The 14,742-nt window shown below is 45.9% G+C and overlaps 1 protein-coding gene across 1 annotated transcript in view; it reads left to right on the top strand.

Annotated features, from left to right (window-relative positions):
• Positions 1-12,259, top strand: part of ALG9 (ALG9 alpha-1,2-mannosyltransferase) — a 54,810-nt gene extending 42,551 nt beyond the window's left edge. The window contains exon 15 of the mRNA XM_052786568.1: positions 12,049-12,259. Coding sequence (XP_052642528.1) covers positions 12,049-12,244 — 196 coding nt within the window. The 3' untranslated portion in view covers positions 12,245-12,259. The remainder of the gene's footprint in view (positions 1-12,048) is intronic.
• Positions 12,260-14,742: the final 2,483 nt, after the last annotated feature.

Genomic DNA, 14,742 nt, shown 5'->3' with positions numbered 1-14,742 from the left:
GCCAGTTATACTGGGTACCAGGCAGAAACTAATGGCTTCCATGAAGAAGGAGAGTGATGCAGGGCTATAAATCTCTGCCTCAGGCTTGCTGGTGAATTCCAGGGAGTGGCAGAGCAGAGGGGGTGGCAGAGGTGAAAGAGCAAAGGGAGGATGTGTGTAAGGTGTAGCATTAGGAAGAGGCATTTGTAGTTTTTCAGCCAGATATATACAGTGAGGGTGGTGTAAGGCATAGAGACTGCAGGGGAGACAGGACAGGAGGTGGAACCATGTGGAAGCAGAGGTGTGCTTGTGTGAAGGAATTATGTTGGCTGAGGCATCTGAGGGAAAGAGTTGGAGGACCAGCCCCGCAGAAAACATGTTCATTTCCACTCAGCTTCCAAGCATTTTTATGATCCTTCAACTTTTCTTGCTTTCCATACAGCATCCTCTGCAGGCTGGTGGTCAGTGGTGGCAGCTCTAGGAGATGGGGACAGCAGTTTGCAAAAGATCTTTATTCTTCTTCAGTTCTGTTAGGATGGTCTGCCTTTGGAGGCCATGGCCGACAGAAGCTCATATAAGGAATTGGGATCACAACTAACAGCTGGGAATCTCTGTTTTAAGCTTCCTCCCTTCCAGCCCCAAGGCACTGGGTCCCTGGTGGGAACCTTGCTGAGTTTCACCACCCCACTCCGGCTGGGAAACGCATCTCCAGCCTCTTCCTCAGGCCCCCAGGAGAGGGCACCGTGCTCCACCAGAAGTGGGGAGAGACGGGGTCTTCAGGGCTGCCTGCTGGGCTGAAATTCTTGGGGATGGGGTGGGGAATTGGGGTTTTTGCTACAGGTAAGACCTTGGGTTTCAGGACTGCAACCTTGCAGTTGTGTGGCAAGGCTGACCTTGCTGGGATCCCACTGGGAGAGGGGGAGGAGGTCAGCAGCTGACGCCTGGGTGTTTTCTCTCCAGAGGGACAAATTATAATAGAGCTCCCTGCCGCTATGCTCTGATAGCCTGCTCCTGGCCTCCAGCACTTTTGTGCTCTGGCCTGAGGACACATCACAGGAGGATGCAAGATGCTCCTGGAGGGGCTCAAGCCGGCAGCTGGGCTCTGGTGCTGTGTGGAGACAGGGCCTGGAGGGCTCTTCCTACACAGGTGGGCAGCAGGCTATGCCCAGCATGCTGGGCAGGCAGGTCATTGCACCCTCCTCTCTGTAGGGTTGCACAACCCCTTCAGTAGGGTTGTGAAGGAGGAGGTGATGCTGACTGTTGTTCTCCCTCTCTGCAACCACAATTATGTATCCCTTGTTGCTATGATAGCAGTGAAGTTTCAGTTTAGTTGGTTCAGGTGGCTTTATGGCAGCCAGACCCTGAATGAAGAGGATGCACCAGCCCTTCCTCAGGGGGTGCAGAAGTGCTCATAGCTGGAGAGGGGGAACATCCCTCTCTTTACATCCCTAGGGTAGTCTCCTGCACTATGATCAGCTTTCCAGAACACACTGTTCCTCCTTGTTGTTTCAGTAGCTTCTGTAAAGTCCTATCGTTGTGATGGTCCTGTCTGTGAGATTGTAATACAGCTAGCTTGTGTGTGTGTCTGAGCATCCCACCAAACATCACTCAGGTCTCCTGTTCCATCACAGGTATGCATCTCTGGCCTTAGTTGGTCAAGGTAAGTAAGCACTGTGCTGCCTGTTGCATGGGGCAGTCTGAACCCAGCCTGCACCTGGCATGCATGAGGCTAGGGAGCTGCAGACTTCTCACCTTCAAATCCTGGGTGCTGGACTGAGTGAGAGCAGAGTGCCTTGCCTGAAATCTTGCAGTCAGTGGAAGAGTTTTGAGCATATGTGTGTGCACATGTTGAATTCCTGTGCAAGTTGGACTGCTGCCTGGCTGGGCGAGAGCCTCCTCCACTGCCTGTGGAGTGTGTGGTGCGCTTTCCAGATTTCTACAGACATTTAAAGCCACACACTATTGATAGTACAACCAGGCAGGGTGGGAGATGGAGGTGCTGAACAAGCAGGGAGTGAGGAAACTTGATGCCACCCCACCATGCTGAGACTTTCCCTTCTCCCTTCCTCAGGGATTGCTGATGGTCCCTTTGCTACTGTGCACAAGAAATTAAAAGCTAAACCAGGGCCTTTGGGCAAAGCAAGTCCCCTCCCATTCTTAAAGCAACCCAGAAAACTTTCCTGCCTAACTGGGATTATTTCTGGATCTCATTTTCTCTAGAGAGTTGACACTTATCGATAGATAATCCATGTCTGTAAGGAAAACTAATGATGAATTGCTTCCTTTCAATTAGGCTCCCTGTTCTCTATCTTGCAGAATTTGCTAACAAATATATTATCTTTCTGGCAGTCCAAAATAAATAGTTGGCCTCATGTGGGAGCTGGTGCAGAATGCAAGGCTGTACTTGTCTTCACCAGCACTAACAGGCCTGGAGATGGGAGTCATTGTGAAGGAATAGATGCAATCCTCATTTACTTTTTTGGCCACAGACAGGTGAGAGGGAATAGTAGTAACTTAGGCAGAGAAGAAATGGGTGGTCTGATTTCTACATTGTGTGAGAATGTGGAGAACAAGGCAGAACTTCTAAGTGTAGGACCTTTTTTTTTTTTTTTGACATCATAAAAACTCCCTGGAATTTTGGCTACAGCATATATTCCATGGTGTTCAGGCAGGAAGGTGTTTTCTCCTAAACACAGGGAAAGAAAAGATTACAGGGAGCTTACCAACAGCCTCGGGGTTAATGGGACTTCCTCTTAAATGTCAGTTATGGTCTAACATGCCTGCTGCATTAAAGATTTACAGGAATAGCAGTGTGTATGTGTCTGAGCTTTCATCGTGAGAGCGGCTGTGATGTCTGTGAGAGTCAGATGACTCTAGAGCTGTGTTACAACTCCCAAAAGCCTTCTTTTACTTTGGCTGTCTGGTAGTCACCACGTAGGGCACTCCAATTACACTAGTAAAGGACTGTGCATGAGAAGGACTGTGAATTTTAGTGTTTTTTACTGGTGAGTTCACAGATGCATTTCTGTGGACTTTGTACCTAACAGTGGGGTGATGAAAATTGTTGATGTGCTTTTGTGCTTGGTCTTCATGCCCTAAATAGGTTTGGCCAGTTCTCCATCAGCTGACTGAAATGCTGATGGTGCTTGGACAGCAAATACTGCTAAGGAAAGCTGGTGCAGGCAAAAGCTGAGTCATTCAACCTCTTGAAAGGACTCCTTGACAAAAGAGGGCAGACCAGTGTCCAACATCTGTCCAGGAGGAGCTGGGTTTAGTTTCCTGCTCTGCTGGAGCACTTGATGTTTCTGGCAATCTGTCCTAACTCCATGGCCATCCTCCTCGGCTGGGACAGGGAGGTGTGCAGACAACCCAATCCTGCTTACCCTTGGTGTCATGTGAATTCCTTTTATGTTTTTAGCTTACTCTCTAGAGGCTGCAGACAGGCTCTGGGATTCCTTTGTTCATGAACAGAGCCATTGTGCAGATCAGCTGTCCAGTGCCACCTCCCAGAAATATTTGCTAAGAAACTTCCTTGTAGTGTTTTGTAAGCCCAGTGTGCTTGCTAACTTGTGAGGGCTTCTCCTCTGTGCCAGAACTGCCCTCACCAAAAAGGAGGATGAGCTGGCTTTTTCCAGTTAACCAGTCAATATTTACTCTTCCAGGCAAGCTGTTAAAATGCTGTTGCTCTCTTGTTTTGGTATTTGTTTCTCCTGTCTTGCTGGAATATCGCCCCAAAGTCTCCCACACTGGCAGCTCTTGTTTGTGTAGCAATGACATGTGGGCGTTCATAAAAGACAAGGTTGTGGGAGCCTTCCAATGATTGCCAGGTCATGTTTTCGTTTTCTGTTCTGAGTGAGGAGTGTGTTTCAGCCCATCTGCTTCAAGAAAGGCTGGAGTTTGGGAAGAGAAAGCCACAGGATCATTTAAATCCCAAGGTGAAATCTTGCCTCCACTAAAATCCATGAGAAAACTCCTGTTGACTTCAGTGGTGTTTATTTGCATCCTCTGTTATCAGGAGAGAGGCATCCCAGATCTGGTTTTGGCAATTCCCATCTCCCCAATTTCCTGTCTTCCTTTTTGTGCTGTATCACTGCATGCTGGGGCTGCAGCCCTAGTGTTCCCCTGCATGTCCAAGGCAGCACCCTGAAATGATGACTGAACACATAATAAAAAGTGAGACACTATCACCCTGCTGAGTATGAGGGGTCAGCCTGTGTCAGGGGCATCAGGAAAGCCCTGTCTCCTCTGTCCTTCAGTACAGTGATGCTGGTGTGCAGGTGGCTTGTCCCTCAGGCCTTTTGCTGAGTTCAGTTCAGCCAAGGCAAGAGTTATGAAGATAGTTCCACCTTAGACTGATAGAAATTAAGCTGGCACTCCTCTTCCATCTCCCCCTCGCCCTAAGAATTATAGCATGGTTTTGATCTGTAGTCTTAGAATGATTTTGTATTTGCTAGATGGAAGGATACATGGCATTGAAAGGATGTACAACTTGTATATGGTGATAAATCTCAACCTAAAGCTTTGTGCCACAGATCCATAATTCTCCCATGCAGACATGTTCTCAGCAGGATACTGGGGCATTCCTCTTCAAAACCCCAGGGCACAAATGTTTTTAAATGACATTTATTAAAACTGTTTGTGTGTTAATGCTTTCCCACAGAAAGTGACAAGTCTTTGGACTTTCAGATAACCGTGAGTCTTCCCGGTATAGAAAGGGAGCAGAGATGCCCTAAATTAAGAAAAACTCCTTTGAACATGTCTGAACAGATCAATGCAGAGAGTTTTCCACTCTGATACCATGTTTCTGGCAGTTGGCACTTAAGCCAGCTCCCATACAGAAAACATGTATCAAGTTAGCAAAGTGTTGCACCTGTAGTTTGCTGAGGCAGAGTGGTTAGGACAGTTCTGGAATAGGCAGCTCAGCACATGCACCGGAGGGGTCAGTTCTGGCTGCATTTTTCTATGCCATCAAGTCCTTTGCATGTGTACTGTAACCATGCTAAGTTGGGCTCTGGTGATGACAGTCCACACTTGCATTACTTACTTGCAGTGTAAAAGTAACAAGGATGCTCTCTAGCAATAGCTTTTTTGGAAGTCCTGATAGAAAACCTTGGCCAAACCCTGTCTTAATGGATTTTTTGTGTATGCACCACTTGGATATAACTTGTGTGTAACACTAGCTGGAGCTTTGTCACTGCCAGTCCTTGGTCTAGCAGTCCTCTATCTTTACGTTCAATTATTGTGACACTTAATTTCCTTATTACTGCAATTTCCTATAATGCCCAAGCATTTTTTTAAGAGAGGAATTACATTTGCTGCCCTACCTTTCAGTGCACTTGCTGTTGCCTTTCTGGTTCACTAACAAGAAGCTTGAAGATCTTCACTGTGCAAATTGTTTAGTTTGTCAAAGTTATTTGGCTCCAGTAAGAAACTTTTCTCCTCCACTAGTAGGGGAGAGCAGCATGGTCCTTAATTGCATTCTACAACTTAGCCAAGTGAAATCTATCTTTATGCCCCTGGAGCTGAAGCCAAAAAAAATACCCCCCACTGGTCCCTCATGCTTTGCAACTCCTCACTGAGTGAGCCTGTTTCCAAGTGCTTGTCTCTCCTGAGATTTGTAACCATGGGGTAGTTAGCTTGATGGAGGAGATTTAAAGCTCTTGCGTGCAGGAGAACTCCACATTGGTTTGAAGGGTGATTTGCACTAGTTTATCTTTGTTTAAAAGTCCAGGTAGACAAGACTGGAAAGAGTTTTAGTGAGAGAGGAAGAGGATGCCCTGGACAGTTCCCAAAACCATATCTCACTGGTGTGTATTATGTTTGTGTTGGTGGCTAGATACAAACCCCTGGCTTGTGACTAAAGGCACTGAACTCACTCAGGTCTAGAGTTTAACATACAACTTTCCTCCTGTGATAGGTTGTAAGTGTAAGTCCACACCATCACCTCCCATCTGTCTGGATGTACAGTAGCAATGGTATTCTTCCTTCTGATTGAGTATGAAAGCCTGAGACATTTCAGCCTCCCTGATCATTGCAGCTCCACTGGACTCCCCAGAAAGTCCTCTACAAAGTCACTTCAGTGCATCAGTTACCTCCCATTCTGTCCTCCAAACTCCAGTATGCCGTAAGGTCAAAAAACCTGTCCAGTGGTGTTGTGCTAACCAGCAGGGCTCCTTGTCCTTTGGCCAGTCTCATTGTCTGTTGCCAACTGCAGTCTCTGGCCTCAGAGAGTGAGCTCAGGACAACTGTGCCTTAGTCCTGTGTCTGTGTGGGGCTAACAGTTCTGGGATGGCTCTGCCTCAGAACTGTGAAAGTAGAAATTATTCGTAAAAAAGGTGTTCACTTGCTGGTACCTTTTGGTACCAGCTGGATTCATCTCTGTTGTTGGTAATTATTTGCTCAAATCATACCAATTCTAGTTTGGTTGGCTTCTGTTCTTCCCTTCTGTCCTTTGCACTTTTAACTATTTTGAGAAGTTTATTCAAAATCACAGGTTCATAAATTCTTACCCCTTGCTGATGGAGTCAAAAGTACAAGCCACGCAGGTTGGAGAGTGGGGAGAAAAAATCCTGGGAAGCCTTGAAGAGAGTCCTAGAAACTGTGTGGAAAATCATGGAACCTTTTCAGGTACTATTTATACCCTTGCAGGGGAGGGAGGGGATTAAAACTCATCGAGCCCCAAAGACAGGTTGTCGTGATTTTGTCTTTCAGTAGTGCAACTGGGAATGTGTTTCCCTAAACCTATCAGAGTATTAAAGCAACTGGGAATGTGTTTCCCTAAACCTATCAGAGTATTAAAGCCCCAATTAGACTGAATTTTATGAACGCAATGAGGACCATTTGCAGCAGCTGTGGGGCAAAGTGAAATAGGCATTGTTCGTGCAGCTGTGGAGTACACGGTTCTCCTCTTGCACAACTTCTGTTGCTTTGACTGCTTTATTCCAGAGAACTTGTATACCACAGCACTGGGAGCAATTTCACAAGCTAGAAAATCAGCTTCCAGTGCCTGCTCCCCTGGCAACATGGGCAGATTAGTTTGGTTGGAGGGAAAGGGATTCTCCACCTCTTACAGGTGTATGGTGTTAGGTAATAACTTAAGAAATGCTGTGGAACGTTTTTCTTGAAGGGAGACTTTTGGATGGTTACATTCCTTTGATGATAATTTACAAAGCTTAAGTGGAATTTTTCAGGTGATGCTGGGTTGACTTGGTGTGTGATTAATGAGCAATTATGAGTAGATATAAATAATAGTGGATTTAAGTATGTGTAGATGCTATAATTAAAAACTAATAATATTTATTAATATTTAATTATAGATTACAAAGGTTGCCATATAATTCTGTAGGACTTGACTGATATTCTTGGGGAGGGACCAGCTCCTCTGTTTAATTACAGCAGTGTCTAGGGAGTAAAACCCTGCCTAGACCACTGTTGGTCTTAATGTGTGAACTCGGTGGCTGGAGCCTAGTTAGCTTGCTGGGAAGTGCCTGGCTTTCATGATGGTGTCTTTCTGTAAGTACACTAGGTGTCTTTGCAAACAGAAAGGCAGGATGACCCCATAACAGGGCACTGTGGACACAAAAGGTTGTCTTAGAGCCTCTTTGCTCATAGTGTCTAGGACATACTCATGGAAGAAGGTGCTATGCACTCTGAGTAACATGTCAGACCTGGTGCTAAATGAAACGTCTTCAAAAGTGAAACAAGATGGTAAAGGTGGAGTGATGGGTAGAGGAGATAAGTAAGAATCTGGTTTGTAAATGCGGAAAATCTTTAATGCAATGGGTGCTTTATTCAGGCTGTGTGAATTCAGGTTGCCAAATGGAGCAAATGCTTTCTTTGCAAGGAAGGTTGAAATAGAATTTGTTCGTGTTTGCAAAGTTCTTTGCACTGTTGGCTAGAAAGTAGAGAATTTCAGTTTCTAGCACTAGCTCCTTTTCAAAGGTGGTTTCCGGCATGCTGGCTGGAGGGGAGGCATCTGGTAGTTCAACGTCACCAGGAAAATACAGCTCAGATGGGGCCAAACTACAGTAAATGGAATGGGGCCTTGTGTGTATGGTATGTGCCTCTCTGAATGCTGGCATGTACCTATTGAGAGCTCCTGGCACCTCCTACCTCTGGGATCTTGGCCAGAAGTGCACTTTGTATGAGATACAGCACAGGAGACTGCAGATTAGCAGCTTTCAGCTAGGTGCTTACTTTAGCAGTCAGGCTCCGCCAGATACTTAAAAACTTGTTACTGATAAAACAAGTAGGTAATTGCCTAATCCAGAGGGGAGGAGAGGTCAGGAAAGCGATGCGAAGAGAGGTTTTTACTGTCTTTGGGAGGGAAGCTGAGCCACAAAATGCCACAGTCTCCAGCAAGCGTAGTGGCAAAGTTGAGAAATTAAATGCATGTCTTATGAGTCCCAGCCTGGAGCTTTCTTGGATGAGGCTGCGCCACGTCCTGTTGAATGCAACATCCTGCCTTACAAAACAGTGGCAGCAAGGAGATTGAACACTTCTTGCATGGGAAATGACTTACTGACTGCAGATGGTTAAGTACCACTGGGGGAAGATGGACTTCAGGTGGTTGCAGCAGTCAAGGAAGCAGGACTACAGGAAAAATTCCCTGCTGCTCTGGAATGCTGCTCCCTACTTTCTTTGGGCTGCTGGGTCCCCATACAAGGCTCCAGTTTTCTCCATGTTTTCATATTGCTGATTGTCTCTAAAAGTTGGCATCTCTAAAGTCTTTTTAGAAGGAGACAATCCTAGATGCTGCAATCTATTTCCTAGATGCAAAAATATATAAGGAAGACACATGTATTTGCCTGTGTGCCAGCATCAATGATTCGTGAATGACTGAGCACCACACCTTCTGGAGGACAGGAGTTGCTGGAAAACTGAGCTCCTGTGCCCTTTTAGTAAGGACACCCTTGTAATGCTTTTTTTGCACAGCACCTGGGGGAGCAGAGGCTTTGGTGGGGCAGCTGAGTGCTCCTATGGCGTAAACATGCAGCTGTAACATTGCAGCAGAGCTGCTGGGCCCCAGGCTGCTGCAGCTATGTTCCCTTGCCAGCTGTAATTTGCTGGTACAATCCTGTATTGTCAGTCATCAGGTCCTAAGACTGAGAGATCCCCAGATGCTAAGTTCATCAGGTGAAGGCTTCAACTCCAGCACTCCTATGCTGGGGAAACAGGAAAGCCTGTACTACTAAACAGGTTGGAGGAAACTGGCTTTTACCTCCCTGTAATTGCAAACATGCCCTGGGTTTCAGCACAGGGTCTCCAGGGTCAGAACAGCTTCTCTCTACAGGAAAGGTTTTTCTTGAACTGCTGGGCTCCCAAAGACCACCTGAAAAGCGTCTTTAGAGCCCTTTATAATAATGCATTTGGCTTGGGACCAGCTCCTGAGTTCAGCAGAGATTCTGGTTGTGTTATTGTTGTTGGAGTTTTGTTGTTGTTTTACCGTAGCAATAACTATTACCAAACAGCAGCCTTTTGGTCAGGAAAGTAACCAAGGAGAAAGGCTGAGCAAACGGACTCCCTGTTTTAAGTAAATGCTGGTATGTTCAGTACTCACAATCCACAAAGTAGCACAGAAAATGTGTTGCTGGGCCCCCTCTGATGTTCTCCTGGCTTGTAAAAGTTCAGCTTTTTATAGTAAAAAATTACATTCTGAAGGGTTAGGCAAGCAAGCAAGCAAGGGAGAGTGTATGACTTGTGTGGTTTCCCCCTTCCCTTGCAAAGCAGCTGCCAAAGTTTGATTTAAACATTGATGTGTGAGTTTATAAGAAACCATGAGCTAATTCCTGGGGAATCTAATGGCATGAAGGACCAGACTGAACCAGCCAAAATGTGATTTCCATGGTGCCCTGATAACAATGGGCCTGACCCAGAGCTCCCTGAAGGTTTTCTGTTTGCTCCAGTGCATCCTCCCTTAGATGTGTCTCTAAGGGGGTACCAGGAGATGCTTAATTTCATATTGGTGAGAGAAATGTAAAAGTTGATTATTTTATTATTATTATGGAAACATGAGGAAGTCTTGTTGGGCAGATGCTCAAGTCTTGCATTCTTTCAGGGAAAACTATTTGGGAAAGTCCTAGCCCGGAAAAAGTCTCTGCAAGTTTTGCACACACCAGCAGGCTGATGTAAATGTCTCACCCATGTGTTTATCTTGATCTGCTTACACATGTAGAAGGGACAGCAGCTCTATCTCCACTACGATTTCTACCTGCTTTGAAAGACACTTCTTTGAACGAGAGAGTAACATCAGTGAAAGACAGCCCCCCATGCAAGCAGCATTGCCTAAACAGAAAAGGCAGCAAAAGAGCAGGAAGGAGATTAATTGTGAGGGCAGGGAGGAGCCATGTCTGAGGTCTCTCCAAAGGAGTAGTGGTGGCAGGGCTTGGAAAGCTGCCTTCTGTTCATAACCATGGTCATGACAGCACTGTGCTTCAGCTGTGCTAGGCCAGATATCTGCTTAGTTCAAGTGCTTTGATTTTGGTGGAATTCCAGATTTTTCATGGAAGCTCTTTGGTTTTATATGAAAGGCTCCTCAGAAAACTGCCCTTGCATCCCACAACCTACTGTGTGTAAGGGAAATGTTTACCTGAATCCCTGCTATGGGACTCTTCACCTGTCTCTGAGACAGCTACCTTACTTAGTGAAAGCTGCAAACACCCCTGTGCTAGTTTGCTTCAGTTCTCTTGTTCTTGCCTTTGGTTTACTGAGCAACAGTAAAGACAAAATGTTTTTATGCTCCTTTCTTTCCGGGGATGGGACAAAATGGCAAGTGCTCTCAAAACAGCCCCCCTTCCAAAGTGTGCACTTCCCTAAAGACAAAGGGTGAAATCCTTGAACACTGAAGTGAAATTAGAACTTTGCCTGACCTCAGTGGAACCAGAGCTCTACTGCTGAGGACCTGAGCTTTTGTTCTGCCTCTAAAGGAGTGTATTTAAGCTGCTGTGATCACTTGAGTTAGATGAATAATCTTAATAGCCACTAACTGATTTGTTTCCTGGAAGGTACAACAAATACAAGACCTTCAACATGAAAAGGGAAACCAGACTTGTTTATTTTAGAGGCTACCTTGTCTACATGTAGTTGACTCTGCTATTGGGCAGGGATGTCATTCACAGCGCAAGTGCTTGGTGAAGGATCTGGTGTTAAAGCAGACGGTGTGATGGGAGTGGACATTTCTTACAAACAGCTTTTTAAAATGAAATTACCCAAGGCTGAGAAATTTTAAGCTTCTCTCTGCCTACGGGCAGAGCAGGCAGGGAACTTGCTTTCCAGAGCTGGAAAATGTGTTTTATGGGGCTTATCCTTTTGGGTTGCTCTTCCCTGTTCCAGCTGGTGCTTTGTTCCTGTCTGTATTCTCTAAGGAACAGTCTTTCAGGCATGACTATATTAACTCCAGCAACTCCCCTGTAGGCAGGTCAATGTTTCAGACCACTGCAGAGAGGGAACAGTTGTACAGCAAGCTAAAGGTATCACCTGTACACCCATGAAAAGGTGGAGTTACAGGATAATTCCCAAGTGAGCCATTCAGCATTGGGTACCGTAGCTTTCCAGAAATCCCGAGAAAGCGATTTGCCCTTCAGCTAGCAGCAGTTTCTCTCTGTTGGGAACTGACAAGTTCATCCTTCAAGTCCTCAACTGTAGGCCCACAGAACTCTATCATTGTTTCAGAGCCAGTATGGCAAAGCACGTGGTTCTCCCTGCCTTCGTCTAACATTCACCTTGCTTAGTGAATAAATGGGGGGATTGGTGGACCTTCTCCAGGGAAACCCTCAGAAATGTGTAGCTAAGCCAGATTAAAGTGCCATGCACAGTGGGGAATATGTGACTCTGCTAAATTTACACACCATCTCACTTGTTGGGTATTTTTGTGTGACCTTGGAAATACCCTTGGTGCCTGGAGCTAAGCTTGTCACTAAGGCCTTATCCTCACAATCTGGTTAGAAAAGTCAGATTGTTCCCAGTTATATTTTTAAAACCACTCAGTTGAGGTTTTGGATATTTTCTTTTATTATAAAATATGGAGTGTTACTTTCTGTTTCAAAAAAAATATTTTTTTTTACTTTACAGAGAATTTCTGTCCTTTGAGACTGCAAACTTGGTAGTACTGTCTCCAAAATCCCCTCTGACAGAACAAATCCCTCCCAGCAAACCCTTTAGCCTCACCTGCCTTGTGACTGAGACCTACTTCAAAAACAGGGAGAAGGGCACTACTGAAAACAAAATGCAGCGGCTGATCCTGGCTCCAAACACCCTGGGTGCTTGAACTGCCTGTTGGCAGCAGGAGATCAGATGCTACTGGCCATCAGCTGCCTCTCCTCTTAAGAAATGTTTTGGCCATTTTTCTTTCTGTTTAGATACAGCCTGAATTGGTGTACTAGCCCAATAACCCCTCACATGCTGTCTTCACTCCACAAAAACCGCTACGTTTCTAGAGAGCTAGGGGAGTGTGTTCTGAGCTATTGTGTGAAACCCAGCATAACCCAGATCCTGGGGTCCTTGCTGGTTATGGGAAGGCCTTTGCATAGAAACAGTGCCTGTGAGGGCAACGTCCTGACTTTTTTCTTTTTATGAACCAAACTCTAGATACCAGCATCACACTCTGAGGGATGCTCTCCACAGACTAAGGCACTTGGTAATAAGAAAGAGCTTTTTACGTGCCTTACGTTGTCTCTTCCTGGAGCTCTCCTTTGTGCTTGCAAAAACTGATTGGATCATGTCAGCCTCACCCCAGTGGCTTTTGCACCGAGAACACCACTAGGACATGTGAACTGTTGCAGGTGTGCAGCAGCCAGACCATGCAGAGCCTCCAAAGCGTGGCACCCTGCCCCTCTGGGCTGGTGGGCAGCACAGCCCTCAGCCTTCATTCTGTGCTTCTGGAGCACCTGTGCCTGCCTGGCTGCTGCTAACAAGCCCTGATTGCCACCACCTGGGTGGCACTGAGCACTCAAGAAGTTTCTCTGTGGTTGAGTTGGATGCAGGTGGAGGATGTGGTGATTGTGCTGTGTGGGTTTGTTGATAGCTAGAGGCATGGAGGTAAGATGGGAGGAATGAGGGGGGTTTGACTGTGGGGTGGAGGTGTGTTGGGAGGAAGCTCTCTGGCTGGCTGGGGAGGGCAGCTGAACTGTGGCTGAGGGCTCCAAAGGTACATTAAGGTGCTCTGCTGATCGAAGCAGGTCACTGCCAGACAGGATTGAGGGCTGGTGTGTTGGCAGGACAGTGAGCTGCACCTCTGGCTGCAGGGAGCCTTGTTTATTCTGAGTCTGTGTAGGGCATGTGCTGTGTGAGATGTGGCTGTGCTTGGCAGAAACAGTAGTGGCTCCACAGCACCAGTGACTTCCTGTAACCACAACCTGTGATGCTGTGTTTCTGTATCCTGTTTGTAACATGTCTTTGGTGGGCACTGTATAGACTGAGCCCTGAGTGGCTCCTAGCCTTGCCTAGGAGGTGGTTCCTGGAAGCCTACAGTCAGATACCAATAGCCCACTGCTCTCTGTTCAGGGAAAATAGAATGCCCTTGTTTATGTAGATGACTTGATTTGAGAGTTGAGGATTGCTGTGGAGAAGTAGCTACTAAGTATAGGTCCTTCTGGTTACCAGGTGAAGTGGTGTGGCTGTTTCCCTTTGTTGCTTTATAACTGAATGTCTCTGAGCTGCTCAATGACTACAGGAGGTCTCTTGGCCTGTAAAGTAGGTTTCCCCCATCCCCTAGTGACCCAGCTAGGAACAATGGAGGCCACACAGTACAAAGAGTGCTGTAATAAAGCTGGCAGAAGCTGATGTTGCTTTCCCCTCTGAGTTTTTCCAGGCTTATTTTTAGGCAGTTTACAATTAATTCTTTTGGAGGAAAAAAAAAAAAAAATGCCATTGTGGCTTCTAAGAACTGTTGATATAAAAATCAGCCCTTTTAAAGACTGGTATTCTGGGACAAATACCCCAGGGAAAGACAAAAATCTGGATATGTCATGCCAGGGCTCTAGGCAACATGTTCAAAATAAAGCAAAAATGCATGGGTATTTCTTGTACTTTGTACTTTTTACTCAGTCTCCAGTTCTGAGTCAAGGGTAATACATGTATGAGCTGCTTATGAACCCTTGTTTTTTTGGTGTTGCTGTGTTTGTGTTTATCTTGATCAAATCATGTCATCTGAGCAGGTCAGAAGGGAGTTATCGGGGCTTCTTGGAGTTAAGAAATGCTTGTTCAGGGAGCAGACTGTCTTTGTAGGCTCTTTGAAGTAGGTTCTGTGAGCCTTCCTGACAGTGATTTTGGAAAGCTTTCCCCAAAATTCTGATTGTCATTGTAACTGCTTCTGCTGAAATGAAGTGAATGGCACTCGGAGTGTTTGCTTTCCAAGTCTGTTTTGCTCTATGGAGTATTAAATGCACCAGTTAATTGTCATTCACCAATATTTAGGCTAAATTGTTCTGGAGAACTGAGAAACATCTAATCTTTTTAGACTGGCAGTACTGAAGCAGAGCTCTGGCATCTCTTCAAATATGTGAGTACTTTAAAGAAACTTTAATAAAACGAGGTGAAGTGCTTGGGGCCACAAGAGTGTCTTTGGAGCTAGAGGTTAAGGGCCTGGATTAAATTAGAAAGGCTAAAGGTTCTAGGAGGAGGTCAGAGTCTTGCTTATTTAACTGGAGCTTGGCATTAGAGTGCTATGTGGCAACCTGAGGTATTAAGGGGAAAAATAGCCTTCTGGCTTCATGACACCTTGGCTGGGTTTTGCTTACTCTCACTCTTGTTAGAGGCTTTCTGGGG

This window comes from Harpia harpyja, chromosome 4 (genome assembly GCF_026419915.1).
Source record: "Harpia harpyja isolate bHarHar1 chromosome 4, bHarHar1 primary haplotype, whole genome shotgun sequence".
Taxonomy (NCBI): domain Eukaryota; kingdom Metazoa; phylum Chordata; class Aves; order Accipitriformes; family Accipitridae; genus Harpia; species Harpia harpyja.
Note: the sequence above shows the minus strand (reverse complement) of the source record. Positions and strands in the feature narration are given on the sequence as shown.